The sequence below is a fragment of the Aristolochia californica genome, unplaced genomic scaffold (assembly GCF_029961685.1).
Source record: "Aristolochia californica isolate CCGP_79_NKW_82.1479 unplaced genomic scaffold, dmAriCali1.0.hap1 SCAF_11, whole genome shotgun sequence".
Classification (NCBI taxonomy): domain Eukaryota; kingdom Viridiplantae; phylum Streptophyta; class Magnoliopsida; order Piperales; family Aristolochiaceae; genus Aristolochia; species Aristolochia californica.
The window spans coordinates 1,648,892-1,667,675 of NW_027181782.1; the positions used below are offsets into that span (position 1 = coordinate 1,648,892).

General features: G+C 35.3%; 1 protein-coding gene across 2 annotated transcripts; it reads left to right on the forward strand.

Moving 5' to 3' along the window:
* The first annotated feature begins 3,732 nt into the window (after positions 1-3,732).
* On the forward strand, positions 3,733-18,703 carry LOC137943886 (acyl-CoA hydrolase 2-like). Of its 2 annotated transcripts, none has more exons than XM_068789307.1 (17): positions 3,733-4,024; positions 4,604-4,699; positions 5,023-5,090; positions 6,761-6,842; positions 8,412-8,458; positions 10,068-10,193; positions 11,148-11,225; positions 12,237-12,324; positions 13,780-13,892; positions 14,411-14,473; positions 14,693-14,748; positions 15,340-15,444; positions 15,554-15,610; positions 16,888-16,989; positions 17,815-17,863; positions 18,001-18,069; positions 18,237-18,703. In XM_068789307.1, the coding sequence occupies exons 1-17, from the start codon at positions 4,009-4,011 to the stop codon at positions 18,312-18,314; spliced, it is 1,293 nt and encodes a 430-aa protein (XP_068645408.1). In that variant the 5' UTR covers positions 3,733-4,008; the 3' UTR covers positions 18,315-18,703. The 2 variants fall into 2 exon arrangements, with proteins under 2 accessions (XP_068645408.1, XP_068645409.1); XM_068789308.1 differs by having other exon boundaries at positions 4,607-4,699.
* Positions 18,704-18,784: the final 81 nt, after the last annotated feature.

Below are 18,784 nucleotides of genomic sequence, written 5' to 3' on the forward strand. Positions count from 1 at the left end.
ATCATAGCACATTGAGTGTCTTTCAGCAAAATATACAGCTCCACAATAGACCTTGGGCTCACTTATCTTTTATCGATATCCGCCATCGCATTTATGCATGACAACTTCTATGATTGGAACATATTATAATTATACTTGCTCTTTTTGAGGACAACATGATCTCACTTCAGAGTTATTTATTAATGCTACAAAAACTTTAAATGATTATAAATTGTTCACGTGTCTATTGGACGTGTTTTTTTGCATAATGTGTGAGCAACAACATCTAACTAGCACTCTTGTTTTAAATATTGTTGTGACTTTCTCATATGTTCATTCAATTAATAACAATACAATTATTTTTTGGCTTATTTCAACTTTGCATTACAACATTATGAGATGTTTGTCATCAACAAGTTGTATGTAGGTAGAGGAAACTCAATTTTTGTCCAATGTTGTCTTCGGATTTATTGAATCCATGTATTGTTCTCAACATTTTGAAATTTAATCTTGTCAAACAATTGGCTGAATTCCTCTAATCGATATGCTTGTGTAGCCTGCCAAAAATCGATTTTGTAATTTTGTATACTGAATTTATAGTTGAAGTATGAGCACAAGTGTCTCACACAAAATCCATGAAATGCATTTGGAGATTTCATAAGCTCTACATTGAACAACCTCTTATTGATATCATTTATGATGACCATGTTTGTAAAGTCCTCAACTAACCCCCACTAATGTAGTAGACGAAGTAACCACCTCCATGTGTCCACATACTTAATCTCAACTAACAATATCTGAAAGGGTAATCATGTTTCTTTGGCTATTAACACCATTTGGCAATGAGCAAAATATTATAATAATTCTCTCCAAAATACCTTTCATCCACCATTATTATGTGACAACAGATTTAAAATGCACGAATGCAACGACTAAATGCCCAAAATAATTTTACAAATGTACTATCAAAACCTAGTTGAACTTGATAACTCTATGTAACGACCATTACACTCCTTGCATTGGAATGAATCATTTTTTATTCATATTTTGGGGTAAGGGTGTAAGAATGCTTGTAAGACCCTAACAAAGTTTTTAAGATAATTTATTTGGTCAGGCGAACATTATGATAATTGATAGTGATGCCCCACTATTTTTATATTTAGTAAGTGTTACCCTTAATTCAAATTTCTTCGACATGAGAGTACAACCCAACACATTTAGGTGCGACCCAAGTAATTGATGCCTTGACATAGTCTTTAGGTGATCCCTCCGTCGCATATGTATGAGTGCTTACAAATCTCGTAACAACAACTTCATCTCTAACCCTTGTCCACACATACACATTGGCTAACTATGGATTAGTATATGAAATTTTGTCTCACTTATTTATCTTACAAGACTTGCAAAAATTCATCACGATACCTAAAACCATATCCAACTGTAACTATGGTTACCTTTGTAAATGTTCATACTCAAATATTTGTACCATTGCATCATCATCATTTGCCCCTAACTCTATTGCTACAATAGGGACAAGTTCAATTCTAGAGGTAGTGGGAGGCGCAAAGTCTATTTCATCATTGCTTTAACTCTTGCTAGCAAGTTCAATAGATGAGACATGGTTAACGGATCTTGGTTGAAGGTGACATTAACGACGTCATCCAGATTGAGGTTCCCACTGTCATCTAAGCCAACGTAGGGATTTCACACTATATGCATTGGTATCTATGGGTGGATATCCAAGTTTAAGTTCCAAATGCAAATAATTGCCTTATTCATCGACCATATGATGAAGAAGCCGACTTACCTGCATGTCATCTACCCCCATCTACAATAAGATGATAATGACTATGAATATGAATGAAATATCACATATAGTTAAATATTATACATAAATATGAAAAACCCTATAAACTATGTACATAACAATTGTTTTGTAAAACATCATTTGGCTCATGAATGGTGGGGCCAATCATTGTATATCTCAAATAATCACTAGAGATAGCCTTGATGTCAATATTTATAGGTTGAGAACTGATGTCAAAAACTTTCTCAATCACACTAAATATATTAAGTGGCCTACAATTTAATAAACTACTTGCATATGTGAATACCCATAAACATAAACAAAAATATGTGCATAATACTACAAGCCTAAAAATATACCTAGATAGTTCATTTGCTCTCTTCACCACATACAATGATGACATTTTGGACATGCCTAGTGTAGCAAGATGGAATGATTGCTTACTTATCTATGTCATATGAATGACAACAAGACTGATATTTGCGGGGTCATATGTTCATGTATAATATATGGAGATGTCAAACTTGGACGTGTTCATTTTAGCATGTCAGTTATTAATTCCTTCAACCTATGGTATTTGTCTTTTTAACAAACATAACTTTGGAAGTGTGCCCTTCATAAACATTACCATCTAATGCGAGATCCCCGTCATAATACAAAGTAACTAATATTTTCCACACACCATTAAACATGAACTATAAAACAAATCATATGTATTACTAGCACGTAAGATTTAGCTTTAGTTTTATACAAACAAAAAATATATCATATACCATGTATAGATTTAAAAATTATAGTGTTAAGTAGAAACAATATTCTATATTATCGACTAAATTAATATAAGGTTAATGTTACTTGCATGTTTCATTTCAGATAAATATGTTTCTAGGTTGTAAAATAGTATGTTACGAAGATACATAATCTTGTGCAACATTGTAAAGTATAATATTTTTGTTATTGAACAATTGACACCATTAATCTTATTTTAAAAAATAAATGTGTATTATATTAGCCATTCATCACGAACTATATTGTCATATTCTAATACTATATTATCGACTACTTACGACACTATGTTGTCAACATGTTTCATTATGGTAAATGAGGTTTGTAACTTATAAAATAGTGTGTTAGTGACATTATATTGTGTTGGTTGTAAAATGCAATATTTGGTTGGTGGACAAATAACAATAGGTATATATAGACTCACAATGAAACTACGTTGACTAGTAGATATATCACATATTTGAATATAGTTCCCTATAATTTTACAAACTTTAGTAAATAAACTTTAGTGACATTAGGTTAGTACATTTCAACCATGTATTAAATTGGGTTTCTAACTTTTCAATGAGGACCACGATGAAGTAAATGCATGACATAAATGATTATCTTATCTTATTTACATATTAGTTGTATTTAATACTAGAAATAGAGTAAAACAGTGCAAATGAGAAAACCTCCCCGTATTAGTAAGAGGGTATTAATGTTCATAAGAAAAAAATAAAAAATAACCGAACGAAAAGGAGAAAAAGGGAAGGGGAATAAAGGCGAATGATAAAGGAATGGAAAAAAAAGACATACACTATGGGGTTAGGTTAGAATAGGGGCGGGGGCGGGAGTGGAAGCTTGTCCACATGTTTCCTTTCGGTCTGTTTTGTGCAAATAAGAATAAAACTAACATTGCACTAACAGTTTTATTTGCCTTTGACTTAGCTCTCTTTTATAAATTTACTTGGTTCAAATTGCTATTAAGAGCCTTGGGTCCATAATGGTAGGTTGATTTGTTTTTTTTAAACTTGAACAAGTTGAGTAGAGATTCGATTGCTTATAAGGGCATTTTTGTTAATAAATCGATGTATTGTAATTTTAGAAACTGAAAGGGAAGAATTATAACATTTGCTCTCCGGATTGTCCCATGCTCCCAACATGTTTCAGCCCTTCAAATCCGACGTCATCCACGATACAATCGTATGTCTCGTTCAGGGCCCACAAAGACGAACGGTGCCGACCAACCGAACCACGCCGGCCGCAGGTGAAGTTTTGTTATCCACCGGATTACCGTGCTCGTAAGAAAGCTACTTCACCGGGGAAGACTCCTCCGCCAAATTTGATTACTTTAAGGCTCCACTGTCAACCGCAGATACGAAAAGCTCTCAGCTGTCCAATTCCAAGACGGCGAAGAGTTGTTTCAGATTTCTCTCCGAGTTCTCTTTTCCGGAATGGATCACGAATCAGGTGTGTGGACGAGCGGGAATTTAAACGCAGTGTTTGGTTGTCTATCGCTATTGGCGCATTGTTGTTTGATTTATATCTGAAGTTATTGGATTGATTTGTTGAGTTTTGTTTCGTTGACGAGGTGTGCATTATGATGGTACTGGTGGCTGAATTTCTCGGTTTGTCTGCTTTTCGAACAGTGTCGGTGTTCATAGTAGCGACATTACTGTTTCTGTGATTAGAGCTGTTCAAAGTTTCTAGTCGATTTTTTTTTTGTCTTTGGTGCGTTGTGAGGCTTCCGGTGGCTGACTTTTTCGCTTTACTGATGTTTTCTTTGTTAGTTCTGCTTTTTCTTCTGTTTCTCTGTTTGATGCATTGGCATTACTGTACACGTTGCGGTAGAGCAGTTTGGAGTCTGAAGTTTTATTAGTGATGTTTCCGATGGTTGAGTGTTTTTCAGTTTGCGGATGTTCCTTTCCTTAATTTTTTGTTTTTCTTCAGTCTATCCGTTTGTCGGTATAAAGGCGTTACGGTTTATGCTGCGTAGTTGCTGTTTCAAGTCCAAAACTTCATCTTTGACTATTTTACTTTTTCTTTTAGCAGTAACGGAGTTCCTTGGAGATGTGCCATTGTTGCAAAGGCTTCCAAGTTCGTCTCTGAGAAAGATTGCTCAAGTCGTGGAGTTTAAATATTATGGTGATGCGTCTTTATTTATGGATTTATTTATTTTTATGACCCTCTGGGTTGTTTTGTTATCTTTATTTACGTTGCCTCTGTGAAAGACATTGTCGAGTCTGTTGAATTGCAGAATCAATAAAAAGAACTTGTCGTTTATATAAGTCAAGTGCTTTCTATATAGTGAAAATGTTTGAGAGCACGTTGAATTTAGGTAGAACTGTGTAGCTTGTCACATCTTCAGAGCTTTTTATTACGAGGAATTTATATGTCTGAATTCTTCTGTGCCTGAACGTTATAGGAAATGCACTTATACTTTTGTTAATATTTCTGGAATGTTGTAGATGCTGGTGATCTTATAGTGAGGGTAGGAGAAACTGGAGATGGCGTATACTTCATCTGGGAGGGTGATGTAAGTCCTGATTTTTTCTCTATTCTGATCTTTGTAGCCACTATTTCACTATCATGAATTGGATTCAAGATCTGTATCAATTAAATATTGCAACAAAGAGTTATGCTATTTCATGAAAAATATCCAGCAGTTCTTTTAGTTATAATATATTTTGTCTCTTATCGTTTTTTTTCTTCTTCAAGAGTTACACTTTGATTAGTTTTTTATATATGAGTATTGTAAGAATACGAACTTGTTGAAGAAAGAGGGAGAAAAGGAAGCAAAATAGAGAGAAGAGAGAGGAAAGAGTGTGTTTGCCCAGCACTTGATGGGGGAGCAGATTGACCCTCCTTATATTGAATTAACAACTTAAGTGAAAGTTTTACTAAGTTAAAAAGACTCAAACTCTCATAAATCACTAAATACTGATTAGAAATATTCCCAAAATTGAACCTTATGCTTCTAACATAATAACTAACTTACAGCTGCTTTCAGAGGAATATACTAGGAGGTGAATAGACCAAAATACCCTTACATGAATCCTGACCCTCCCCCTCAAGCTGGAGCGAATATATTAATAAGCCCTGGCTTGGTACAAAAAATCCTGAATTTTCTCCTGCCAAAGGCTTTGGTGAATTCACCAATTTGATTAACAGATCGAACATATGGAGTGACCATTGCTCCACTCATCAGTGCATCACGGATGAAGTGGCAATCGACTTGTACATGCTTGGTTCGTTCATAAAATATACGATTATTTGCAATAACAATTGTCGCTTGATTATCATAATATATGGTTGTGGTCTTTATATTTAGAAAATTCAACTCTTGTAACACAGACATGACGCACATAAGTTTATTGACCGTATGCGCCATTACTCTGTATTTTGCATCTACACTAGAGTGAGCCACGGTTTTGTTTCTTACTCTTTCAACTAATTAAATTTCCACTTGCAAATACACAATAGTAGATTTTTTATTCAATTTGGTTTTTGCATAGTTTGCATCTGAATATGCCTCAATCTTTAAGTGACTATATGACTCATACAACAAACCTTTTCTTTGTGCACCCTTTAAGTATCACAATATTTGTGAGCTACCTCCAAATGAACTTTATGAGGACACTCCATAATTAACTAACCATGGTTACAACTAATGATATATCTGCATGCATAATTGTAATATAAATAAGTTTACCTACCAGTCTTCTATACATTGTTTTATCCTTGAGTTAAACACTACTATCTTCATTGACGTTTATGAATCACTTACCTCAAGAACTGCAGATGAAGGAGGTGTTAGCATAGGTAATAGAGCGAGAGCCTTTGTTGGTGTCTTGGGAGGTTTTTTCTGCATTGATAAATCTGTAATGGCTTTGATTTTGCAACTAGTGGCATGAGGCTCAACATGATTCGTGTGAAAAGGTGTAATATGTGAAGTAGTAGGCATGGAGAAATATAGAATATCTTCAAAGAATGTAACATTGGCTGATATAAATGTTTTCCCAGTGGAAGGACGTTTCTTTAATTTGCCTGTAATTTGATTGGTACTCTTCTCATCAAGTAGTTATATTAGCCAAAAGGGTGGATATGTACTTCTACAAACAATTAATTTTCGATTCAGTCCCTCTCCTACCTTGTCTTTTGCATGTTCTTGTCGGATGCAACTGCTCATTTTGTATCTATTGGCAGGCTGAGGTTTCTGGAAATGACAATGATGGTGAAGGAAATCAACTGGAGCTTCACCTGAAGAAATATGATTATTTTGGCTACGGTGAGCAGTAGATTTGTCAAAGTATCAAATAAATCAACTTGCCTGAAAATTGTTGGTAGTGGGATAGGATTTCATGTTTTAATTTGTGTAGTTATTAGAGCTACCCACATCAATTTTAGGTGTCATTTTACAATATGAACCTCTAAGCTTCTTTTATGTAGGTGCCGTTCTCAGCCTATTGTTTATGCACTGATTGTTGAACATCTGGCATGTTGTGTCTGTTCCATAATCGTGTTCCTTTGAGCATTAGTTGCTAATATGTGCTAAAAGAGGACATGATAATGTCATTTCTTATTTCAGGTTGGTCATTTCCCTCCTTTATATGGTTCACGTGCAGGCACAAAGTACCCTGGTCTCTAGGGATGGCAGCAGAGCATTTAAATGGGGGATCCAACTTGACCCATCCTGCTTAGAGCTGGATGGAGAGAAAAGTGGAACCACTTAAGCAGGGTTGGTGACTGGAGGAAATTCTTGGACGGGTTGGGTTCCTCTAAGTTTGCAGCATGGGGTCCAATACTTTATGCCCTTATTTTTACACCTGAAGCTAGAAAATTAACTCATAACAGGCCAGGGAGTTCTGGGGTTACCTGTGATGCCAAGCGCTATCCTCTCCCCTCTCTTTGTCTCTCTTTCTGTCTCTGTCTCTGTCTGTCTCTGTCTCTGTTTCTCTCTTCTCCCTGTGTATGTGTGTGTGTGTGCGCACGCATGTGCATGTGTGTGTCTCCCTTGCTCACTTGTTATCTCTTTTCCTCGTTTGTGGTGCTGATCCACGTGGTATGCATGGCAATCAGAGTATTAGAATTGGCATTTGTTACATCTAAAAATCTGGAATCAATTCTAATACTCTCAAAGTTTAAAAAGTAGCTGTACAAATTATATTTTGAAATGTGGTATGCATGGCAATCAGAGTATTAGAATTGGCATTTGTTACATCTAAAAATCTGGAATCAATTCTAATACTCTCAAAGTTTAAAAAGTAGCTGTACAAATTATATTTTGAAATATGATATCTTTTATGAGTGCTTCTTTTACATGAAAGCTTCAGGAAATTATCTGGTGAAGTAGAAAATGTTGAATGTCAGAGATTCATATTAGCAATTTGAGAATTTTTCCATCATTCTTATGTATATCCTTCATTATTCTTATCTATGGTTTTTTGAATATGTTTTATCTTTTTGGTGTCAGCGAATAAAGATCTGTTTTGTGACTCCACTTAACTTGTAAACATGATTAAGATGCATTTTATATTTGTTAAGGAATAGTCCCACATGGATTAGTGAGTACAAAGATCTTGAGTTTATTAGCTGGGAAAGAGGTTTCATTTTAAGTTGGCTAGTAATTTTGGGATGGGCCTTGGACCCAACTTCACAATATTAACGCTTTGCTAATTGATGCAAAAAGCCAAGTAGCATTCTTTAGTAATATAGCCAATGAGAGTAACAAATTTGGTTCATAGGTAGAGCCTCAGTGAAATAGCTTTTTGTTATCTTGGCAGTTGAGATGGCTTGATTCAGGCTCTTGCATGTTGTCTTTACTTCGTTTCAACTGACTTTGGTTATTATACTGTAGGTGCTTTCAATTCCATTCATGAGGTCAATATTACTGCTCTATCAAAGGTAACTGATACAATAATATTTTCCTTTTTAAATTATTTACAGTCTTTAATTGGCAATTTCGAGAATCATGATTATTGTTGAATTTTTGGGTTGAGCTTGGTTCCATCACAAAATGACTAGTAACTTAGGAGGCTTATAATATGTGACTTTTCTAGTGCTCAACCTTATAACCCATCAACCTTTCTTCTCCAATGTGGAACTTTTTCTCACTCAATGTCCAAGTTTACACATAATGGGCCTGAGACATTGACACAAACCCTCTAATGAGCCACACAAACTCCTTCATGGAGCCCATAACATACAAACTTCTATCTCATGGAGCCCACAACACACAGATAAGCTGGGGAGCACAAACTGGGCTTTGAGCCCACACACTCAACCTACCTTGATTCCATGTTGAATTTTGTGTTGAGCCTGGTTCTATCCTAAAATGACTAGCAACTTACGAGGCCCATTGCTCAACTTTATAATCCATTAACTTTTCTTCTCATTTTTCAATGCGAAACTTTTTCCCATTCAACAATTTCCTAACATCAAGTTTGAGCAAGCTCAATTTGAACATATCATTTAGTGGCATTTAAAAGTCCTTAGATTTTGTTGCCTTTATGAGCATTTTCGTTAGCCCCAGAGAACTAGTTGAGAACAATTTGATTTTGCTTTTATATTTTCAGTCATTAGGGTTTGTGGACTGATATATTCTTAACACCCATCAGTCATTTTATTTTTATCTAGAAGCTTCTGAGTTACTTCTGATGTAGATGTGGAATCAAAACAAACCCTAAAGGCCAAGATTGCACTTTAGATTTATAGGGAAGCAGATGCCCCTTCTAACTTAATAACTAATGCACCTATCAGTTAAAAACTTAAAATAAGAAAAAATGACATAAATAACTTTGCTAACTAAAGGCAAATGACCAAACTGCCCTTTGTGCAGGAAGTTAATTCGACTTCTTGGCCTAATATAAAAACTAATTCATTAAATTGTCTATGACTGAGAAGCCACCTTTTTAGAAATACAACAGAATCCTCTTGTTTGCACTTTTTGAGAACTCTTCTCAAATTCTTCTTCAAATTCATCAAATTGATCATGTTTGACCTCTTTTTCTTTTGACATTTTGTGTCCCACCTCTTACTTTTTAGCTTATCTTGTGACTGTGTTTATCTAATATAGGAAAATGTGAACAAGTTCCAACCTTCTAAATTATTATTGTAAAAATCAAGATTTGGGTAAAGGAGGAGGAGAAAATTAAGAGCAAAAGAGAAAGGAGTTTTCTGAAGAGCAGGTTTTTTTGGGAATCATGCACAAATTCCCAGACATCTTAAATAATTGTTTTGAGTTATAAATTACAAAAATACCCCAATACACTTAATAAACATCAAACACCTTATATCTCTCTAACTACACATCCTATGTACACGAAAATTTAACCACTGACATAATTTAACATGTAGAATAAGATTACATAAATAAAATTTTCAACATAGGTGGTAAAATGACCAAAATACCCCTGGAGGTATTTTCTAACAATTGTATTTCTTGATATTGACCTTATGACCAATCTCTAAATAGTTTTGTAGAATCATACCTGACTCAATGTGAGTGTGACAGCTAACCTGCCTGGTGCTACGTCATGAGTACTGCTCTTTGCTTCAGCCAAAGTCAATCTGGAATGCAGATGAAACCGTGGAAACGCTCTCGATGGTGGAGCATATATTGAGGCTAGAGCCCCTGGAAGTATGGCTTCTACGGCCTCTATGATTTTTTTCTACATTCAGACTAGACAAGTATATGCTGCCACTTTGAAGTTATTATTTATTTTGTTTAAAGATGCCATTTTCATGTTATTAGTCATGTTTAAGCTTATTTTTAGTGTTTTTTTGGTTATCCCAGTCTCAAGCAGTATGACTACGAGTTGTACTGATTATTAATGTTGTAACACCTGGACCTAGTTCCTTCTCAGGGTCTGACATGGCAAGATCCAGAATAGGAGAACAAACCTAGCTGACTAGGCCGGCCACCACCACCATGCAAAAAAGGAAGGGGGAGATCCTTTGTCTGCATGCCGGGAAGCTGCCTGCCCCCCATGCTGCATGGAAGTCCCTTCATAGGCATGATCTGAGTCCACCGCATGCAGACAATTAACTGGGGGGAGCTGTGTTTCTCCAATCTCTATTTTTTTCATTAAATTGTCACTTCATCTGGTTCAAATGCTGTTTTTTTTTTCTGTTCAACCACACCTGGCCATCCTTTTGGGTCAATGACTGGTCCATTTATAACAACATCGAGAATCATTGCTATTGATATTGTTATTTTTTATATGATGTTATTGCACCTACTTGCATACCAACATCATACATGTCACGTGGATTAGAATTATTGCATTGTGTCAACTTAAATGACTTGTCAAAAATTATGAAGAAAATATGTTCTTTTTGTCATGTATTTTAGTGTTCTGAGAGCGTTAGAATGGAATCCACAGTGATTACTTAATCAGAGATTAGATTGCTGTATCCATTTATAAAGAATTTTACAATTGTAAAATAAGCACTTAGATGAAGCTTCTCTTTTTCTTTTTTGTTAGTCATAACATGGTACACCTCACTTCTATGGTTTGTAATTTCCTCTGCATTGACACTGAAGGAAATCATATTACGTCTTGCTGATTCTCCTCTCACCTTTCTCTTGAAGGTGGACTTGTTCCGTGGATTTACTTTGCCAGATTCTCCAAGATTTGAACCGGTTTTTGGCGGACAGACAATTGGACAAGTATGTTTTGAGTTTTTTTTTTGGTATTTTCTATCTTATATTGCCTTAATGGATCAGAGTTTCACTATGAAAGCTGTCAAATTTGGCTAATATAACCTTAGTATGGTTCCTTAAGTTTTACATATAGTTGAATTGGCATATGTTCATTGAGTTTACTAATACAAATGAACACTTTTATGCTCAGTGGTAATACTTTCAAATTGTGGGCAATGCAAAAGTATTTAGCCTTCAAAAGATTGAAAATTCTCTGGCATCCAGTGTATCTTTTTTGAATAAAGTGAGAAGATTCATTGAAGGGAAAAATTACAATAGTACTAAAGTGGAGCAAGGAACAGCCTGAAAGAAAAAACTCTTCCTGTATCTAGAGGGAATTAATCACCCACAACAATATCATGCAAATTAACCCCAAATCATGCTAAAGAATCTGCAATACAGTTTAGAGATCATTCAGGTATGGATCTCCGTGTTTTTGCTATTCCCTTGGGTGTTTGTGACTCCTCTAAGCAGAACTCTGTGCTCTCTTTCATTGTTTAAGGCTCTATAAGCAATTCTTCATTGGTCCCCTTGTTATTGAAGGAGATTAGACTTCGTTGATTAGTTGGCTCATGGCTAAGTCACATCCTCCATGGCAGTTACTTCATGTCTATGATGATATTTGTTCTTTTATATGGGTGTGATGTTTGTTGGGATTCACATTTTACAAAGTGCATCCAGGGTATCTTGCAAGCAAAACAGCTTTCTGATGAGAAGTTTGTTCTCGATATTTTTATGACAATGTTGCTTCTGTTATGTTCTTAGTTATTATTTTAATTGCTTAACTTTTTACAAATGGTTATGGAATACAATCATACTAGTGCTATGAATTTGACCTTTTCTTATACATTGTGTGTGGGTAAAGTATTAAAGACATTTTTTCTTAACAAATTTATAGTGCAGTTTCTTGATAAGTTTTGTTCATTAAAAACTAAACTCTTAAGTAATGGCCTAACATAAAAAATACATGATTTACAGGCATTAGCGGCAGCTTGTAAGACTGTGGACTGCCTTAAACTAGTGCATAGTCTTCATGCTTGTTTTCTTCTTGCTGGTGATTTAAACAGTAAGCTCATCGTTCTCTTTTGTCTTGAAGATAGAAATATTTGAGGCCACATTTGTGACTCTCTTTCTAAATATTTTGCACTTCCGTACATATTTTATGTGATGATGCTGAAAGTTTTGCATGTGAATGATCTGAAAACAGTTCAAGTACCTTGAAGTGGGAAACATCCATACTAATTAAGAGTTTCAGCTTCCCACAGTTTTATTTGGAAACACCACACAACTGGCAACAGCTGTTCTCCCTTGTTTTTGGGACCAAAACTAATGAAACCTGACAAACAGTAGCTCTTTTGAATGGCTTGTAAGATGGATGACAGCATGGATGGGGACAAACAGAGCTAACAAATAACTAGTTCAAAGCTATTAACAAGAAATTATAAGCAATTATTTTTTTATTTGGCAAACACCAAACTCATTTGTTGTGGATGACAACAGGTTGGATTCGGGCCAGGATTCAGGAAAGCAACACCATCCCCTACCCCATTCCTGCCCCATCCTCTGGAACCTTTCCTCGTCCACATAAAGTTCCACTTATGCCATCAAATAGTTGAAGATTTCACTTTTTTTTTTCTTTTTTGAATTTGTTTAACAATTAATGGCATAAGCTTAATTCACTAACAGGATCAAATTTATTTTCTAAACTACCCTCACTTATTTTTTGCATTTTTTTTTGAAGGCCTTGACATTATAGAAAAGACAAAGTGTACACATACATATTCTGAATCTTGCAGGTTAGGTCACAGTTTTGAGTTAACCTCATTTTCACCTTGACACTACACAGGCTTTTTTCTGCAGAGTGAAAGAAAAAATCCATCCCCGTACAGAGTGGGCTGGGCCAGGTTGGGTTCCTATTGAACATGTCCTATTGCCATTCCGACTCTTTAGTATGTTTGAAGTTCCTTGGTCAATTGCTCGGGAATATAGTCCTAGTGATGATCAACATTATCTGACCAGATGCTACAAAATTTGTTGTTGGTTATTTGGGCTGTTCAGTAGAATTTAATGAATGTGCAGCAACTAGAACAGCATTAATTGGGATCAAGAAATTGTAATTGCAATCTTAAACTGTTGACATCTGTAGTTGAAAAAAGTAATCCAGTTTTTGTGTCAGAATTTAGAAGGAAGCATGAAATAGCCATATTATGGTTCCAGTTACATTGGCTAAATTTTATTACAATTTGTCTCTTTTAATAAATGATAGGATTCTCTGAAATCCTGTATTAAGACTGGGGAATATAGAAAGCTTGGATGATTTTCTCATCTTCTGATCACCTGATACATTTTAATTTTTGTTGCCTTCTTTGGCTTACAAGCGATCCTATCCTTCTGAGTCCTTACCTTTGCCATTGCCTTTTTCATGGCACATTTACTGGGCTTATTCTTATTGGTCTATATTAATTTTGCTTCCTTGTGATTTGGTTTCCTAACACTCATATTCTGGATAATAAAAATGTAGTGCCGATGATTTACAAAGTTTATCATCTTCGTGATGGCAAGAGTTTTGCAACCCGAAAAGTTGATGCCTTTCAAGGAGGAAACCTCAAGTTCACCTTGATTGCTTCTTTTCAGGTACTTATCTAAATCTAGTTGGGATTCTCTTATATCTCTACTCTGTACGTTGTAACGTTTCAGACTCAATGTAAAATATGGAGCTCTAATTTTGAGTTCTTTGTTGTCACTTCATGTCGCATTCATGTAACATGTGAGGAATAAATAATGCATGCAGTTAAATCATAGAGGTCTGTTTGCATACTCACTTTGGGTGAGATTTAAACTATGAGGTCTCTGTGTGTTACCATTACCCTCCAGTGAGGAATTATGTAATGGCTGCTTTTATCCATGACTCATGTTCATGTATTCTGGGTGGAGATTTTTCTCCATGACGAATATTACAGCTAGATACTGGTTATTTGTCACAGCCTAGGAAGTAATGGTGTAAGAATATGTGTAGTTCTTTTTATGCATCTTGTATTTAACTTTTAGTATGCAGATGGTTTTTGTTTTTTATGGGTAAGGCATAATACTGGTTGCTTCCTGTATGATTTACTTTTTCATAAATAATCAAACATATTATTTTCTTATTACAGAAGGAGGAGCAAGGTTTTGACCACCAGGAGGTTATGATGCCAGCTGTGCCTGATCCAGAGATGGTACTATTAATTTGATATTTTACTGGCAGTCAAATTGTTTATGAACAAGATATTTATTTCTCTACAAAATTCATGTACCAGTATTTATCTGTGCTCACGATTGTAGATTGGAAGCAGAAGTCACATGTGGCTTTTATCTATTTGGAAATTCTTTATGTTTATAATGCATCTCAGTCTACTGAAGCCGTTCCTAAAGATTGATACCACTTACTATTGCAGCTTCTACCCATGGAGGAGCTGCGGGAGAGATGTATTTATGATCCTTTTCTTCCAGTGTAAGATTTGGATATATCCTATAATAATTGAGAAATATTATTCTAACTTTTTTTTGCAAGTTTGATGATTTCTAATGATTCCAAAAAACTGAATTTTGAGTTGCTAGGAACTGATTCATCTGCACATTTTCTTTTGTGTTTTCCTAGATCTAAAAGGTGCTTAGCTCCCTGCTTTGTAAATTTTGTGTGCTTGCAATAGAAATGATAATCTAGAAGTTAGAGAAATCTGTGTAAACAGGTGCTTATGATTTGAAAATGGAAATCCGTTAGTAGGATCTATGGCTTCTGAATGAGGCTGGCTTTGAAAGAAACATTTTCTTACCATCTCTATAGTGTTCCACACTGAAACATTCTATACATATGCATCACTTATCTTTTGAAGAGGCATGATTAATGTAAGATGACAGGATTTTCCAGTTATTCCGTAATTATGCCTGAGTGGGTTGGGTTTGATGTGGTTTCTTTATTGTTTCTTCTAACATCTCTTGTGAAATTTGTTTCTCTCTAAATAAGTAATATTTTTGTGTTGTTGGCTGGTGTTATGATATTGAGTATACGGTTCATATGGGCCCTAACAATGATATGATACAGAGATTATCGAAACAAGATAGCTACAAGAAAATACATCCCTTGGCCCATAGAGATAAGGTTTTGTGAGAAAACCAACTCAACAAACTACACAAAAAAAAAGCCAAGGTCAGATCTACCTCGTTGCTTTACTGTTTCCTTCTTTGCTACTCCTTTTCTATTAGCTTATTTATGTACATTTTATTTTTCTCATGTTGAAAATTGGATCTTGTTGCAGTCTGATGTACTGGTTTAAAACTAGAGGAAAGCTGTCGGATGATCCTGCTTTGCATAGGTAAGACATCTGTGCCTAGTCTCCTCTGTCGTTTGATTGGTTATTTGCTCATGTTACTTGAACAATGCAAACTTAAGAGTATCTTCCAGTACCGTGGGCTTTACTGGATGCTCTTTTTTTGGGTGAGGAAACCCATTCTTAAAAGGCCCATTTATGAAATTCAGTTTGAAGCTTTTGTAAAACTTGGGAAACTTTTCCCAAAATTTATTTTAAAATTATCTGAAAGTTCATTTGAAAACCATAGACATCATATATTTCTTCACAGTTGTTTAAAAATGAATATGTTGCTATTTATAACTGTTTCTTTATTCATTTCCCTCTTTTTGAGTCTAAATGGTTTTTCAGGCATTTCCTTTAAATGTTTTTGTGAAATTGGGGCCCTCTTTTGTGGCTCTACAAGTGGATAGTTTAGGTGTAGACCCACATATGAGTACCGGCTTTGATACCTTGTGAAGTTGGATCCAAGGCCCATCCCAAAATGACTAGCCAACTTAGGAACCTCTTTCCCAACTAATAAACTCAAGATCTTTGTACTCACTAATCCACGTGGGACTATTCCTTAACATGTTTAATAAAATGCTTCTCAAGATTTTCCTATCCTTTTTCTTGATTTTGCGTTTCATGTGGTTTTTCACTATGCCTATCATTTATCTTTACCATTTTATTTCCCACATCAGTTTCCTCTTCAGGTAATTATGCTGGGTTTTGTTGAGGCATGACCATGTAAGCTTTAGATTTGGCTTTTTAGTCCAGAAGAAAATTCATATTCTTTCATCAGCGCTTATGAATGAAGATTTCTAAAGTAGTTCAAAGATACTGCAAATTGTGGAAAAGTGAATGCCATACTCCACAATTTGACAAATAGGACTCTGGCATACATTTGGATTCCATGCCAGAAACTTGTAATGATGAAAATGAAGAATAAAAAATTCTTATTCGATGTCATCGATCACAACTACAATGACTACAATATATAGAACATATACAACATATGGTGATGAATAAAAAAGAAGTCAATCTATTTCTAAAGCTAATCTAGCCTCTAATATAGGAGAGATTTCAGCAATACAATAAGAGAATAAATCTGGACATATTTCAACAAATGAATCTAGACAATAAGAGAATGAATCTGAACATATTTCAACAAATGAATCTAGACACTAAGAGAATGAATCTGAACATATTTCAACATGTAACAATTTTTATCTGTGAGACCTTGTTGATATTATTAAGTTATATTTATGCCCAATGATTAGCTCAAATGACTATTATGGCAGATGCGTGGTGGCCTATGCTTCTGATCTTATTTTCCTTGGTGTGAGTCTGAATCCTCACAGAGGAGAAGGTTATAAGACCAGGTCACTCACCTTGGATCATGCGTAAGTCTTATTTCTCATTGAATTTCTTGAAACCCCGTATTTATGAAAAGAATATCATGTTGGAGAGCCCTAGGATCCACTTATATTTTTTTTCTTGTTTATTTGTGGAGGGTGGTCATTTTTAGTCTTAAAAAAATTTTGCTCACTGGTCTCATGTCTTGCTCATTCTTGCCCCTAGGGACCTCCTCCTCTCATGTTTTGAGAATTATCTACCTTCTGTCTCTTGTGGACTTTGATGGTGTCATTACTCTCATTTATGATCCAGTGACCATTTCCACAGTGAGGCAACTGGGTTGTGCTACTGTATGGTTTAAACTGCTTTGTTGGTGCACTTGTGGGATACAGATAATGAAGTCTAGGAAGCCCTTCATTGATATTGTTGTTGGATCAGTATTGATGATCCCCCTTGTTCCATGAACTTTGTCCACTGGTGGAAAATCCAGGAGCCTTATAAAAACTGACTAAAGGGTCTATATAAGTTTCTTGAAACTCATGAAAATAGCATACCTCTGTCAAAATAGGTATTGATTCCTCATGTAGATCTTATTTGGAACAGTTCTGGTTGATGCCATTCAACTAGTGTTCTTAGGTAATATTACAGTTGCGCCATCAGAATCCCATTATATCCACAGCTTTCAGATGTATTGTTACTTTTCTAGCTTTTTTAAACGGAAGCCTCCCAGTGAAATATATCATAGGAATCTCTGGATATTTATGGAACAGTCTGCTAGTTCAAGCTTAGTCTATATAACGGCCTTGCTGCGGTACTAGATTAGAATCTTGGGTGACAGATGTCTAATCTACAACTGCTCTTTGCTTCTTCAGGATGTGGTTCCACAGATCATGTAGAGCTGATGATTGGTTGCTATTTGTGGTGAGTTTTTTTTTTTTTTTTGCTTGAGATTTCTGGTTTTTATTTTCTGTAGTTCACAGCAAGGTTTTTGACTGTAAACTCTCACTCTGTATGCTGTAAACTGGTTTTGTGGTGTTTGGTGTTATCTGGTTTTACAGATTGAAAGCCCTTCTGCGCATAATGCGCGTGGTTTCTGTTCAGGCCGCATGTTTAACAGGAAAGGAGAGGTAATATTGTAATCTTCAGTTTATGTGACTATTCTCTAGCGCAACCATGAGTTCTGAGCAAATATAACAACTTAGCATTACAATCATCATTTGATTTATTCTTCTCATGTTCTTTGATATTTGAAAGCTTATTTAACATTGCTGGATCTTGTCTGTGTATGTTGCAGCTTGTAGTGTCATTAACTCAAGAGGGTGTAATAAGGAAGGTCAAAGCAACAAATCCCACACCTAAATCAAAGCTGTGACAATAGAAATTATATGGCAAAACAGGTTCTATTTAATACAATTATTTATACCGAAGTTTACATCTTGAAAGTTAGACGGCCAGGTTTTGTTACCGGCATGTTTTAACTAGTTTTAATTGCGCGAGGATTTAGCGCCATGTATAATAATTCTATCAAGCTTTCTTGTATAGCTGATATGAGTAATTAAACATTATATACAGAAAATAAAGTGGTGTGAAAGGCTCTGTATGACCTTTACGTCAGTGCTTTAGTTTAATTGCTGCAGAAAATAAAGTGGTGTAGAAGGCTCTGTATTCACCCCCTCATTTTAAAACTATGTACAGAAAATCGAGACTTGTGATTGGTTTTAGATGTGGGTTATTTGGAATAGAAGAAGGTTACCTTCTTAATTCCCTTTTTAAGGAGCTTGAATTTCGTTCTGGAAATGTTTCAAGAATCAATGTAATTGCTGTGAAGCATGAAGAAACAAG